At 41.7% G+C, this 15,510-nt stretch overlaps 1 protein-coding gene and 1 long non-coding RNA gene across 3 annotated transcripts in view; one reads left to right on the top strand and one right to left on the bottom strand.

The window, feature by feature from the left end:
- Positions 1-3,323, top strand: part of LOC141373729 (uncharacterized) — a 6,973-nt gene extending 3,650 nt beyond the window's left edge. The window contains exons 2-4 of one of the 2 annotated variants that reach the window (XR_012380021.1): positions 1,135-1,223; positions 2,448-2,568; positions 3,243-3,323. This is a non-coding gene — a long non-coding RNA (uncharacterized lncRNA). Of the gene's footprint in view, positions 1-697; positions 1,224-2,447; positions 2,569-3,242 lie in introns of those variants that run through there. The other variant, XR_012380020.1, reaches the window with a different exon arrangement.
- Positions 1-15,510, bottom strand: part of KATNAL2 (katanin catalytic subunit A1 like 2) — an 88,384-nt gene that overhangs the window by 34,855 nt on the left and 38,019 nt on the right. The window contains exons 9-13 of the mRNA XM_025886882.2: positions 12,404-12,502; positions 10,291-10,354; positions 9,976-10,094; positions 4,736-4,827; positions 2,440-2,550 (exon numbers count right to left, since the gene is read on the bottom strand). Coding sequence (XP_025742667.2) covers positions 2,440-2,550; positions 4,736-4,827; positions 9,976-10,094; positions 10,291-10,354; positions 12,404-12,502 — 485 coding nt within the window. The remainder of the gene's footprint in view (positions 1-2,439; positions 2,551-4,735; positions 4,828-9,975; positions 10,095-10,290; positions 10,355-12,403; positions 12,503-15,510) is intronic.

The following is a 15,510-nucleotide window of genomic DNA, read 5'->3' on the forward strand; positions in this document are numbered from 1 at the left end:
CTCTTCCCTCTCGTGCTCTCTATCTCTCATTCTCTCTCAAATAAATAAATAAAATCTTTAAAAAAAAAAAGATGTATACTGAGGCATATTGTGAGAGGTGACATGACGATAGGGACAGGACAGTCTGGGATATACTTTAAGGTCCTGCAGCAAAACGAGGGAGGGGGCAGGAATAGATTAAATCAGTTGGGCAAGGGCCACCTGGGTGGCTCAGTCGGCTAAGCATCTGCCCCTCGGCTCAGGTTGTGATCTCAGGGTCCTGGGATCAAACCCCATGTCGGGCTCCCTGCTCAGTGGGGAGCCTGCTTCTCCCTCTCCCTCTGTGCACGCTCTCTCTCTCAAATTAATAAAATCTTTAAAAATCAATAAATCAGTTGGGCAAGATGTTAGTTACTGAAACTGGGAAATGGTGGGTGCTTTTTCCTCTTCTTTAGTGTCTGTTTGGAATTTTTCATAGTAAGAAGTTTTTCTAGAGCCCAGCACTGCTCAAGGGTGGGTCAGAAAGAACATATTGGTTCCAAGGTACATTGTAACGATGCAGGCAAAGCTCAAAAGCATTGTGCGTATTTGTCATTTACCGTGATGAGGGGCAATTCTTTTGGAAAAGACTTCTAAGCTTTAATATTTGATTGATTGCCTTTTTTTTTCTTCTCTGATCATTTTATTTGGGGTTTACCAAAAACTGATCACCTAGGGGAAATTGTGGCAGCACAGTAACTTCCTCAACAAAGTCCTAGGTATTCACCGGGAGTAGAAGGTTTTCTGTTCCTGTAGAAAATGTTTCGGTCCCCCCAGGGTGTACAGACATTCCCAGAGCCATGCACAGACCCTCTCCAGCTGACTCCCACATCACCTGGGAGGGGAGTAAAGTGCTTATGATCAACCCTATTTCAAATGGATGAAGCAATGGAGATTCTTTCTCTGAGGGATTTCACAGTCACATTTAAATGACAGTTCTCTGCTTGGACGTCACTTTAATATTTGTATATAAATACCTCTGTCATGAACACATAAATGCTGATCACCTTACACATTAGTGAAGTCTTATAAATTTGAGGGGAGGTGGAACCAGGTTGAAATTAGGAATATATTTAAAATAACAGATTACATGTGAACATCACCATCTCTTTTCAGTGACTTCTTTGGGAGCCTAGATGACCAGCAAGAGAAACGACAGAAGAGTTTCTCTTTCGTCTTTGCATGTGGAAACAGAAATGGATGGGGTAGGGGGATAGTGGGGGGTTAGGGTGACAAGTCCCAGCTCTGTTGCAGATTTGCTATGGACTTTGGGTGGATTGACCTTCCTTGTCCTTGGTCCCTGTCTGCAAATGGGAAAAAACAGCACTCCCTTATCTGTCTCCTGTCTTAACCTGCAGCTCAAAAGAAATAATGTATGTGAAAATATTCTTGGAACTATAAAGGGATTATAATTATTTTTTTTAAATATACTCTCCAAATAGATACTGTTTTTCCCTAGTCAACCTCTCTTATTTCCCAATTCCACTTCTAGAATTGTTCTTAAACCACTCTGGGATACAATTTAAATAAAAGACTCTGAGAGTAGATTATATTTTCAATTAGAGATTATTTAGCTTCCTATTTACTATGCAACATTAAAGATTCTCCTCCTAATTTAAAAAAAAGTTTGATTTTAATACTGTTAAAGTATAAACATATTATTTCTGGAATATTCCTTGAATCCTGCCTGAACACTTTGGCATTTTATAGTTCTCTGCCAAAGCCCTGCTCAAATATAGTAAATAATTTGACTTGAAACTCAAAATGTCCATTTTATTTTTTGAAAGATTTTATTTATTTATTTAAGAGAGAGAGAAGGAAAGAGAACACAAGCAGGGAGAAAGGCAGAGGGAGAAGGAGAAACAGACTCCCCTCTGAACATGGAGCCTGAGGTGGGGCTCAACATGGGGCTCAATCCCAGGACCCTGAGATCATGACCTGAGCTGAAGTCAGACACTTAACCAACTGAGCCACCCAGGTGCCCCAAAATGTCCATTTTAAATATTGTTAGTGGTAGGCCTGGCCTATGTTCCTTCTATTAAGGCAGATTCTTTCATGGTACAGATAGCAAGGACTGAGGACTTGACCAGGAAAGACTTCCGATTAATTCCCCAGGGCTGGAACCAAACAATGAGCCTTTGCCCAAAACGGTCAACACAATGTCTTCATCCGTACTCAGTGGCTCATGAAAATGTGTTCAAGGGGCACCTGGGTAGCTCAGTCAGTTAAGCATTAGACTCTATTTTGGCTCAGGTCATGGTCTCCAAGTTATGGGATCAACCCCCACATAGGGCTCTGCGCTCAGCAAGGAGTCTGCTTGAGATTCTCCCTTTCCATCTTTCTCTGCCCCTCTAGGGCATTTGCTCTCAAATAAATAAATCTTTTTTAAAAATGTATTCAAAATGTAACAAGATCTCTTACCATGGCAGGTTAGAGGCTGCTAAGACAAACACGAGATCTTCTGAGCGAGCCAGCCCATCCATTTGCACCAGTAACTCTGTCTTCATTCGAAGGCTTCCTTCATGCTCTCCCCTACAGAGAGACACAGAGGTGAGATTCTCCCAAGACGTGGAGCCTTTGCTTCCAGGACAAGAGTAGCATTCACATCAATGACTCGGTGCCTGTAGAACACGTTCCCTGCCTCATTCTAAGGAGCCACTTGTACTAGAGTTGGAGGAAACAAGCAGTTTGGTACTATTTTCACATAGAGGGTGATAGAAAGGAAGTAAATGAACATGATGACGATATTGAAAAGAAAACCAAAGGCTGGCAGTGAACTAGAAAACAGCTGAAAAGTAGACAGTAGCCCTGATGGACTTACTGCAGCCGGGCTATGTCTACCTGCAGTACTGTTTGCCCTTGGTGAAAACGGTGTAATTGAGAAGAATCCTTTCATTTCTGTAGCGGGCATAAAAGTACTTTTATACACAGCATTTCTTTCAGTATAATTTGTGGATATAATCTATTGAAGAAGAGAGATGAGCTACTACAATGAATCTATTTCATTCTCTTCTAATAAGAACTAAGATAATGACATGGAAAGTATGCTTTCCTCACACAGCAGATTGAGGCTGTCTTCTGTGCAAATTCACCTTCTGAGCCCCACCTCCACCACGGCCAAAGACCCTCCCAACAAGAAGGATCTCACTACAGGACCTAACAATCTAAATTGGCTCTAAATACTGACTACATTAGCAGGTTCTCCTTCCTCTTCACTTGTACAGATTGAAGTAAAAGGACAAAAAATGCATTTCTTGGACCACACGCCATTCAGCCTCTCATCTCTGCATGTGTATGGTGGCAGCATCGATTAGGTATGTGTTTTTTCAAGAACTGTGCCACTCACTATCAAACTACCTTTCTTAAGAGAAAGAGAAACTCTACTCACAGTAGAGTTGTATATTTATTTGGCATTTACTCATAATTTTTCTCTTAACATCATATGACCCACGAAGTCTTCAGAGCACCTGCCCTTATTCCCTGACCCTTTGAAGACTCTACTTTTAGGGTCCAAGTTCCAGACAAGGAAGCTGACGTTCAGCTTCCCCTTGGGAGCACACACAAGGATAGTTGATGAAGTTCCCAAATTAGCACATTCAAAGCTGTGGGGAAACCTGGGAGTGGAGATGGACAGAGCAAATGAAGCACAAGTGCACAGGTCACTATGGTAAGGCAGCCAGGTGGGCCAGGTCTTTGCAGGTGAGATGAGCACTAGAGTGATCTGCCTGATGGGTGCCCAGCTGGGTGCCTGTGCACTGGTCTGCTCCCATCAGGTCCTGAATTAGAAAGACAAGGTGTCCCAGCGTGGGGCTGACTAGCACCCATTAAGCCATGGCAATTTTCCCATTTAAGTCAATGCCATCAATGCCATGCCTCTTGGGTGCATCTTAATGGTTGCTTTGCTGTTAGGAAAATGATTTCCAATAAGTAAAATTTCATAAATTATATTGTAGTTATATATCCAAGAAGCTAAATATTTGCCTCTTATTACTACTAGTTCTGCCTTGATAATGGACCATTAGAGGCCATTAATAAATGCAGCTGTGTTGAGATTGCCCAGAGACATGTTTTTCCAAGCCAGGTTTAGTAAAAAGTTTCAAAGAAGAATACTTCTGACTAAGACAGAAAGACTTTCTTAAAACACACACACACACACACACAGAAGGCTCACTGCAGTCTGAGATGTGTTCTTTCCTGCTGGGGACATTAGTGGACACTTAATCTTTAGAGATGACATATTTGACATATTTAAAATCAGGCTGAGCCACAACCTGATGTCACAGAGAAGTGGTGGCTTCCCTGGCCTCACACACCTTGTCGAGGGCTGCCTCTCGGGACTTGGCCTTTGCAGCCCCATTCCCCGCAGGCAGCCCCTCTGGCTCCAGAGGAGGTGGTCACAGACAGCTATTTTGAGCCAGCAAGACCGTTATGGCAGCCTGGGATCATGGGGCTGGGTGATCTTCAGGCCTGAAAACCACTCTGTGGGGAAAGGGGGAAGGGAGGATGACATTTCCTCCGGTTATAAAAACTCCTTAAATCAGCTATTCAGTTAACAGGATCTAATTTAAAGACCTTTCCATGTGTCTGCAGAAAATTTGTGGGCTTATTAATAGGCTCATTCTGCTGGTAAATGTCGATGGGCTTCCGACCATCAAACACACTTACAAGAGGGGAGAAGTGATGACCAAAAAAAAAAAAAAAAAACCCTGTCTGTTACCCAGGAGCCGTGCCTCTCTGACTCATCACTGACTCCAGCTCGTCCAGGAAGATGGTGGAGGGGGCGTGATAGCGGGCAAGTTCAAATAACACCTGGGTGGGAGAAAAGCAACCACATATTCAAATTCATATACTTAAGTTTAAGTTCACTGATGCTCCCAGAGATTAAAAGCTTAGGATGGCTGTAATATTAAGCATTTATGCTGCACTCTGTTCTTTCACAATAACTTTATAATCATTGCAATTATTTCTCCTTAGCACAACCCCTTGGATGGTCCAATTATTTCCACTTATCACTTGATAAAATTGGAGACAGAGAGAGTTAATGGTGAGCTCAAGGTTACTAATCATAAATGGGAGAGCTTAAGATAAAACTCAGTTCCTGAGCTTCTAGTCAGTTAGTTAGCCCCTGAGACTCCCTGCCAATCATATGTTCCATATGGACACAAAAGCCTTGGAATGTTTAAACTCATTTGTTGATTTTCCCTTAACCTTTAGGGACAATGAAAGTTATTCTTAGAAGGAAGGGTTGTAGGGAGAGGATACAGTTCCAGTCATGGGTAACAAGGCTGAAGAATGTTGCCCCTTTCTACTCCCCATATCACTCCTTGGGGCCCCCATTCCACTCCAAACACTGTTGTTTGGTAGGCTCAGGTACTCGAAGGCAATTCCCAATTGAATAAAATGTTCCATTCCAAAATAAAATATTATAGACTGAACAAGAACAGGAAAGCAGCCAGCAAAAGAACAGACATATAAAAACAAAATAAAGAGCTCTAAAGGGAGATGTGGTGGTGATGAAAAGAGTATAAAAAACTAAACCTTTCTTTTTTTTAACCTTGAAACTGATCTCTTGAGCACCATATATAATTCTTCACTGGTTGATCAGAGAAAGCAGTAGAGATTTAGAAAAGAATAGAGGTTCTTTAATAGGCATAGGGGATTTGTTCTCCATGTCACTTAACACTAGCAAAGCATTACAGAACAAATAAGAGGAGAAGAGCCCAGAAAAGGCCAGATTGTGGTTTTCGTGAGTAGTGGCAGGTTATCCCTTACAGGTCTCCCTGTCACTGAGTGGGAAATTCCTCACCTTCACCACTGCGTGCACGTATGGTACATCCATGCTCATCCTCAAGTATTTTCCTTTCACAGAATCCTATTTCATTCAGCCGAGACAACTGGCTCAGCCTAATGAACTGAGAGAACAGTATCAATGCTGGGACACACATCACAAATGCCTTTTAGACACAATAGAGACCCTCTCATTAGAAGCCAGTAACTTGTTTTCCTTATCACAAAAAAAGCCCAGATATAACTGATACTAAGGATGATTACAATAGCAGCAATCTTCCCAGTGAAAAGTAGAATATCAGAACTCTTTAATAGAACCACACATGTTTTTAAGCACCTTAAGGTGCTCCCTAAGGTGCAGAGAGACCAAGAGGCTCTACAAGACCAAACATCCAGTTGGAAGGAGAACCACATCTGGAGCCTATGTCTCCATATTGACCACGCCACTGCTCTTTCCAGTGCCAGAGAATATATAGAATTCCGGGTAAGTGCTCTGGAAGCATTAGTCTAAAATTTTCAAAAGTACTTGGAGGAAGTTAAATCATATGACTGGGGGGCAGCGGGAGGGTGTTGAAAGATGTAAGCACCAACAGGTGTGTGCATTTGCTGAAGAGACCACTCAACTATTCAATAGCATCAATTCCTAGGAGGCAAGAACATTAGGAGGGGAGGGAGGAACATAACCCAAGGGTTCCCTATAAATAACTCTTTAATTGGAATAGAAAGAGAAACAAATGGTAGGAAAGTGTCTCTGATTTAGGGGAAGGTCCTGAAGGGCTGCTCTCTTTATCTGAAAAGAGAAACAAATGGTAGGAAAGTGTCTCTGATTTAGGGGAAGGTCCTGAAGGGCTGCTCTCTTTATCTGAAAACTTCATAGTAAAGATCTTGACAGCATGACCAAGATTTTCCAGGTGAGGATCTTTCCAAGAGCTCAGAAAATAATTTCTGAAAGGATAGAAGATGAGATCCTTCAAGGTTAGCAGAGGTTATCTATTTTCCTGTTGAATTATTTTTTTAAATATCCAAAACCAAAAATGCATTTCACAGAAAAAAAGAAAATACACATATCTTCTAAACCTATAAAAAGATGCTCAAGTTCATTCAGAATTAAATAAATGCATATTTGAGCACTGAAATATTACTTTCACTATCAGATTGGCAAAGATTTTTAAATTTAAGTACTGCAAGCGTTGGCCAGGGTGGGGGAAGCAAATGAGCAGTGCACATCATTGATGGGTGTGTAAGCTGGTGCAACACTGTTGTCAGGTAATTTGGCAATCAGTGATTTTTCATTCTCTCTGACCTAGCAACTCTACTTCAAAGAAATTGTCCTACACTACTATGTATGCAAGGACACGTATATAGTAAGATTGTTTACTGTAGCTTTGTTCACGATAGCAAGAGACTAGAAACAACCTAAATGTCCATTGAGAAAAGACAGGTTAATTACATTTTGGTATACATGGGCAATGAAATGCCATGCAGACTTATAAAAGAACTGTTCTGTCTATAATAGTGTGGAACAACAGCCAAGTTATATTCTTGAGTGTGGAAAAAAATCAAAAGGTATACAAGGTTATGTGTCGTATGTTCCAGCTTGTATTTAATAAGGAAGGGAGATATAGATGGAAGTTGTTGATATTAATATAGATATAGATAAATGTCCTGAAAGGCTGCTCTAGCAAACTGTAGTAGTTGCCTCTAGGGAGAGGGCTCAAGGGTCTATATTCCCTTTTGTACCTTTTTTTTTTTTTTTCCAAAATACTAGTGTGGTTTTTTTTAAGATTTGTTTATTTATTTTAGAGAGTGAAAGAGAGGGAGCATGAGTGGGAGGAAGGGGAGAGGGAGAGAGAGAGAGAATCCTCAAGCAGACTCCCTGCTGAGTACAGAGCCTGACGTGGGGCTTGGTCCCAGGACCCTGAGATCATGACCTGAGCCGAGATTATGACCTGAGCTGGGATCAAGAGTCAGCCACTTAACTGACTGAGCCACCCAGGCACCCCAACATAGTTATTTTTAAAAAATATTTGGGAAAGGAAGGGAAGAAATTGGGGGAGGAATCATTTCCTTGCCCTTAGAATTCTAACAAAATAGGGCGTCTGGGTGGCTTAGTCGTTAAGCGTCTGCCTTTGGCTCAGGTCATGATCCCAGGGTCCTGGGATCAAGTCCCACATCGGGCTCCCTGCTCCATGGGAAGCCTGCTTCTCCCTCTCCCACTACCCCTGCTTATGTTCCTGCTCTCACTGTGTCTCTCTCTGTCAAATAAATAAATAAAATCTTTAAAAAAAAAATTCTAACAAAATAATACTGAAGCAAAGGAAAACTTTAGTTAAATAAAATGTTCACACAGAATGGAGAGTCCTTGTTAAATGACTTTTCTGGCTATCCAACATTAAACAAGACAATTCTTTTAGTAGTTTCAATCTTCATTGAGAATATTCATAAAAGGGGCGCCTGAGTGGCTCAGTCAGTTGAGCATCTGCCTTCGGCTCAGGTCATGATCCCAGGGTCCTGGGACAGAGTCCTGCATTAGGCTCCCTGCTCAGTGGGGAGTCTGCTTCTCACTCTGCCTTTCCCACTGCTCATGCTTGCACATGCGCGTGTGCTCTCTCTCTCTGAAATAAATGAATAAAATCTTTAAGAAAAAAGAATATTCATAAAATATTTGAATTTATTCTTCTGTTTAGGGATGTCCTGTCCAGGGAATATAATGTAATCTTTCTTTGAGCATCTTGCAGTGTTTTGTGCTCACAGTTGTAAACACCACTTTTCATGACAGGTGATGAATCTAAACTGATTCTGGGGTCATCTTGTAAAAGTTTTATTGTTCCTCAGCACATAGAAATGGAATGTTAAAAAAAAGTCTTCAGGCTGATGAAGATTTTATAGTTAGTTGGATTTTAGCTAATTGAAATCAGACTAACTAGTATCACACAGAACCCAAAAATTTGGGGCACCTGGGTGGCTAAGTTGGTTAAGCGACTGCCTTCGACTCAGGTCATGATCCTGGAGTCCTGGGATCAAGTCCTGCATCGGGTTCCCTGCTCAGCGGGGGGAGTCTGCTTCTCCCTCTGACCCTCCCCCCCCTTATGTGCTCTCTCTCTCTCTCTCTCTCTCATTCTCTCTCTCAAATAAATAAAATCTTTAAGAAAAAAAAAGAACCCACAAATTTAGGAACAGGTAAGATCCAACCCCACCTTTAGACCTGGTACTAAGGTAGACTCAAAGAACAAAGAAACAGATGTCAACGTGGATTTCCACGAATTACAATCTTGAAGGGGTGATAAAAATTTATAAAAACTTACACATTTGAAGTAACTTGAGAAAAGTATCAAAGTAATAAATAATAGGTCATTTTAGGTAAATCAATCCTATAAAAATATTCTATTATGACTTCCAAGTAAGCCATAATATTTTGAAAATGAGTCATCCAAGGGAATATAACAAGCCTAATATTTTAGAGTAATTTCTTTTCAGAAAATACATGGTATTTACACTGACTTAGTATTGATTTCATACCAGTCATTCTACAGAATTCAACTGTTTAACAGGACTTCTGAGAAGGGCCCACCTTACAATGAGGTGTAAATCATAAATAGATGTTCTCTTAAGGTGACTGGAAAGTATAGTAAAATTTTATAACATAAAATTTTGTATTATATTTTACATAAAATATATTTTATATTTCTCTCCTAAGGAGCGGAAGAAACTGTAAGGCTTTGGGGCACTGTGGAGGAATGTTGCTCAGGGCATCTGAAAAAATAATTGTTTTCAATTTCTTGATTCTTTCTGAGAGTATCTAGTGTAGGAATTAGCATACGGTAGTAGCTTCTCGATAAATGTTAACTGAATATACTGCACATGCTTAATAATAAATGCTTCTTGAATGAAGAAAAAAATATTCCACTTCATAAAAAACCTTTGTCCCAGCTTCCGTTCCTAAGCTACAGGAATCAAAAAAGGACTGTTGGTCACATTCCTGAAGGAAAGGAGATCATGTTTTGCTGATGGGGACAAGATTAATATCCACATATAATAGCCCATCTCCTGGGCTTTTGGTAATCAAAATCCAGGGTAAATTCTATTAAAACAAATAAGCTCTAACATCATCGTGTACCATCGTATTCTGCTGGAGCTTATTGTAAAAAAGGCAAAATCAAGAATTCCTACCCGAACAAGTTTTTCGGAATCCCCTCTCCATTTGCTGACAATGGTAGATGCAGAAATGTTAAAGAAGGTGGTTTTGCACTCCGTGGCCACAGCTTTGGCTAGTAAAGTCTTTCCTGTACCTAGAGACACATGGGGATAAAACATGAGTGACACCTGAGCTCCGTTCCCCTGCTCACAGATAGAAGTCAATCTCACAAGTGAAAAAGGAGGTGGTTACCCAGCGCTCATCAGCCTCCAGCCCTAATGAGGACAGATAGGGCAACTCATCCTCGGCACACACTTGATATCAAGACCAAAACAGAAAGATTCCTTTACCTGGAGGGCCATACAGCAGCAGTCCTTTCCAGGGAGAAAGGATTCCTGTAAACAGCTGTGGGTACTGTGGAAACAAGGAACAAAGATGAGGTTTGGCATCAGTACATCAGCCTGCACACCGTTAGCACAGACAAATGAAGGAAGCTGGACTGAAACATGGCACAACTCAGAGAGTCACGTCTTCCTTTTCTTAAGGCTGGCTGCTTCTGTTTACATCTTATTTACCCCAGTTTTACTTTCACACTTAATAGCCATGCCTGGCTTAATTTTTGTAGCTTTTTAAAAGAGCAATTTTTTTTTTTTTTTTAAGGAAAAGAAAGGCATATCTAGGTACTTTCCCGCTCCAGTAGTTATTTCCTACATACATAACATTATTTCCCCCGGAGTTCTCTGTACAGGGCAATCTTTTGAATGTTGTGAACCAGGAATACCCTTTAAGATAAACACTAAAACCAACAACAAAGGTGTATATTAATAAAGCACAAAGCTATGGCAAAGCCTGATTTAGAAGTTGGGAACATTCAGTGCTGAATGCATTATGAGACAAGGACTCCAAACAGGACATGCATGGACTTCAGGGATTCTCTCTCATTAGTTCAAAATCAGACAGTCTAGAGGGAAGGGAGAGTTGATAGAGAACAAGGGAGAAGGAAAAACCATAGTAAAATTGTAACTAGCTACTGGTTTCTTGCTGATGCTAATGCCAAAATCTTGATGCCATCACATACAAAGGTTATAACACCATGGAGTTAACATATCCAGAGTTTCAATGAGATGTTCTGTCCTTTCCCAGGAAACTTATACTGTAGAGCCACTTAGAGGAAAGGGTGAATAAATTTCTACTAATTCTGAATGCCAGTATATTCCTTACCCCCCTGTCTAAACACAGGAAGAAAGCAGGAGAGACCATCCAAATTTATTGATTTTTGTCTCATTAGAATAGAAGCAACCAAAAATCAGGGGCTGCGTGGGCTCAGTGGTAAGAATCAATAGATTATTCAATACAATAAATATGTTATCTTGACTTTGAGAGATCACAGAAAATGGTCACAAATTATCGGCAGCTCCTTCCACTGAGAGGCAGAGTATATTTCTGCCTCTCGGTAGAGTACATTTCTCCACCACTTGAATCTGGACTTGGCCTTGTGACCTTGGCCACTGAGACATTAGCAAATATAAGAAGAGACTTGAAAATATAAGGACTGTAATAAGAAGAGACATGAAAAATGCTGTTGGATTGGGACCTGCCCTTTCTGGCTTCTGTCTGGGAAGTCTGTGTCGCCACAGGAACAAGACTGGGCCTGCCTGCTGGAGGATGAGAGGCACAGCGACAAGGCTCAGTCGTCTTGTCTGTTCCAACTTTCCCAGCCACGCCAGTTGGTGCCGCAGACACGTAAGCCCAGCCAGTACCAGGTGGAAAAGATGAGCCCAGCCCAGACTGCCTACCGCCACAATTGCACACAAATAAATGATTGTTGTTTTAAGGCACAACGTTTTGGGGTGGTCTGTTATACAGCCAAAGCTATGTGGTATACAGACCTTCTCGTCACCACAGTCGTAAACCCGACATGGAACATCTTATTTTCCTATTCTCCTTCCTGTTTCATGACCCACTCTGCACGGAGACTTGTCGGGAAAAAGCAGTGAGCATAACATGGTGGCTTTACTGGCCAGTGCCCTGGAAGGGGCCGTCTAGTCTTTACAAAAAGTCAAAAGCAGAACCTCAGATGATGGGGGTATTGGGGGGGGGTAAGATCTATAGAAATAAAGTGAGAGGCCCTCTCTTAGAGGAGGCCTTTCTACTATAATAAGTATATTTTTAGGGAGGCAGGCTAATTTGAACCAATCTATGGTAACTGACAAATCATCTACATTAGAGTCTTAGATCTTAAATGATCACTTGAACAGACCTGCCTTGAACCAATATGTAACATGATTTTAAATCGACAGGGCCTTGGCACCCCAGTGTTTAACCAAATATTGTGACACAGGCAAAAAGTTAACTAGATGACAGAAGAACAGCCTGCCCTTCTCTTCCTGATGGGTGCATGACATACAGTTTGGCCAATGGATAATGAACAGGAACAACCCCCAAGAGGCTTCCCATCCTTACCCTGATAGGGTACACAACAGCTTCTTTGACTAACTGCTTGGCTGCATCGAGTCCGATAATGTCATTCCACTTTATGTTTGGATTATGGAGATAAATGTCCTGCAATGCACATTTGATCATTTTGTTAAAACTAATGTTTTCCTCCACAGCTGTAATAAACACAGGAGCAGCAGAACACTTGACTTACAATAGGACATAAAGTGCTGGTGATAAAAACTCCCCATATTAGATATATGTATATATATGCATTGTAATTATGGGCTAGTTCACCAAATGGATGCCATGAACATATTCCGTGATTTTCCCTGAAGAAGAGATTGATGAGATAATATGGTACTTTTAAGAGGAAACAAAATCTCCTAACGATGGACTATACCTGTCTTCAGTCAATAGCAAACCATGTTGATTTATGACTGTAATCAAAGAAGCTACAGAATATGCCTTCAAATTACATTGGCTTTTACTGCAAAACAGAGTTCCCAGCCAGGGCCTGGCCTCGCTTGCTCCTTGATCTCGCAAATGCTTTCTTAATTTGTGGCCTAAAAGAGATAATGTTCCTCTGAAACCAATTTCTCTTTTTCCCTAGTGATCTCTCCCTACTTTCCATCAGGAGCAATTGCTTCTACAGAATTCAAGGAAGCTAACAAGCAAGCAAAAGCACAGTTTGCCCTCTGCTAGTGGAGCCCTGTAGCAACCATCTGGGGCAATCAATTAAGGTAGCTTTTACTGATAACTAATTTACAGGTTCCAAACTTCAATTCCACAGGACGCCTCAGAACAGCCACTCAGGGCCTTTCTCAGTAGGGGCAGTTCCAAGCATACTGAGTATCTAGTGTTACATCAGAAAAAGCTTCCTTTTAAAAGTCATTCTGAGTGACTACAGAACAATCTGGTAACTATTTTTATAGTCATTTAATTTTTTTAAAGATCTGTTTGTTTATTTGAGAGAGAGTGTGTGTGCACCTGAAGGGAAGGAGGGGCAGAGAGAGAGAAAATCTTCAAGCAGACTCCCTGCTGAGTGCAGAGCCCACCGCAGGGCTCAATCTCATTACCCTGAGATCATGACCTGAGCCAAAACCGAGAGTTGGACGCTTAGCTGATTAAGCCACCCAGGCGCCCCTATATTTATCTAATTTTTAAATAATACACATGGTTCAAAATATAAAAATACGGTTTTTGGGGCGCCTGGGTGGCTCAGTCGTTGGGTGTCTGCCTTCGGCGCAGGTCATGATCCCGGGGTCCTGGGATCGAGCCCCGCGTCAGGCTCCCTGCTCGGCGGGAAGCCTGCTTCTCCCTCTCCCGCTCCCTCTGCTTGTGTTCCCTCTCTCGCTGTGTCTCTCTCTGTCAAATAAATAAATAAAATCGTTAAAAATAAATAAATTAATTAAGTTTAAAAAAATGTCTTTAAAGTATGGTTTTTCAATGCTGATGAGATGGTATACCCCCATCCCTGTCGCCCACCCTCCCACATCCCCTCCACCACGACTGACCACTTTTATTAGCGAAAATATTCATACGAGTGATTTTGGTGGTGCGTAATGGGCATGATCCATTGATACAGCGACAGAGAAAGGACTCCGTCTTCCAAAATCTTGGGAGAACGCCCCCTATTCAGATTGTGGATCTGCAGGATAGCCCACCACCCACTCACATTCTTACTACCATACTTTCTAAGGAAAAGGTTGGCACAGAGTGGGGACTCATCTACCTTGGAATTCAAAGCATCCATAGATGAGAGCAGTATTTCTTGCCCTCTTCTAGAGCTGACATTGAGTTCCACAGAGCAGTGTTTAACTTCCCAATAGGAAGTTCCTCCTTATAGCAACAAAAGTTATCAGTCATGAGGTGGTGATCTCCCCATCACTGTAAGCATTCAAGCAGAGACTGGATGACTTCTTCCCATGGTATTGTAGAAAAGATGCTGGGTGGAATCATTTCAGGCCACTTCTACTCTATAACTCTGTCATCACTAGTCATGTTGTCTTTTTGCAGAAACAGTAACGAGACTATTGATTTTTAAGGGCATAGAAATTTTTTTTTTCTCTGCTCTCCTTTGCATCCTAATTACCACGGCCTGGCTCAGACCTCGTCCTCTCTCACTAGTAATAACTCGAGAGCTGGTCTCCTCATCTCCATTTCTTTGATATCCAGCCACCACACTGTCATTAGAACAGACGAAAAACACATTTGAGTATCCCATTCTGCCGATGGACACCTTTCAAAGATTTCCCACGTCCTACAGGCCACTTCCAGCCCTGGGTTAGTGCTCACTGTGCCCCTTACTTGGCCTCTCTCTGCAGCCCCCTTCCCCACCACTCCTTGTGGCTCCTTGTGGCTCATTCGGCTCAAAGCTGTACAATTTCCAGGTGTATGTTATTTGGTCCAGAACCCTCCACCCTTCCTCTTGTGCATTTTCATGTGCCTATTTCTTGTGTATCTTCTTCCCTCATGCTTTCCCTACCCTTTGGCACAAAATACCCCTCCTTTATGTTCTCCAAGTGCACCTTACCCATGGGATGAAAGACTTCCATAGGCAAGGACTGTGTCTGATTCGTTCATCTTTGTGTTTCCAGCCCCCAGCGCGTGCTTGATACCTAATAGGGGCAGTAACCGCGGCTGAACTGAACAGCCAGAGCTAGGGAACCCTTTTACTGCGGAATACCTGCGCATTTTTTGGAGCATATTAAACATCTCTCTGAGTCTGCTTGGCTTTCAGTCTTTCATTAAATATGAGATTGCTAGATATCAGATAAGTACCCTATAACTCAGGAATCTATCCTGTTTCCAGGGAACTTGCTCAAAGTCACGTGGCTAGAAAGAGAAGGATGTAGAAATCAAATCCAGCTCAACTGATCCCAGAGCTGATTCCAGGCGTTAACCATGAGACTTCACTGTTTTTAAATTCTGGAGGGTAGGGAGGTGGGCCGGGGGATGGGGTAACCGTGACGGGCAGTAAGGAGGGCACGTGATGTGATGAGCACTGGGTGTTATATGCAACTGATGAATTACTGAACTCTACATCTAAAAGTAATGACGTACTATATGTTGGCTAGTTGAATTTAAATTTTTTTAAAAAGAAGAAATTAAAATAAATAAATTCTGGAGGG

This window comes from Callorhinus ursinus, unplaced genomic scaffold (assembly GCF_003265705.2).
Source record: "Callorhinus ursinus isolate GAN/ISIS: 27379988/994484 unplaced genomic scaffold, GSC_fseal_2.0 scaffold11, whole genome shotgun sequence".
Classification (NCBI taxonomy): Eukaryota; Metazoa; Chordata; class Mammalia; order Carnivora; family Otariidae; genus Callorhinus; species Callorhinus ursinus.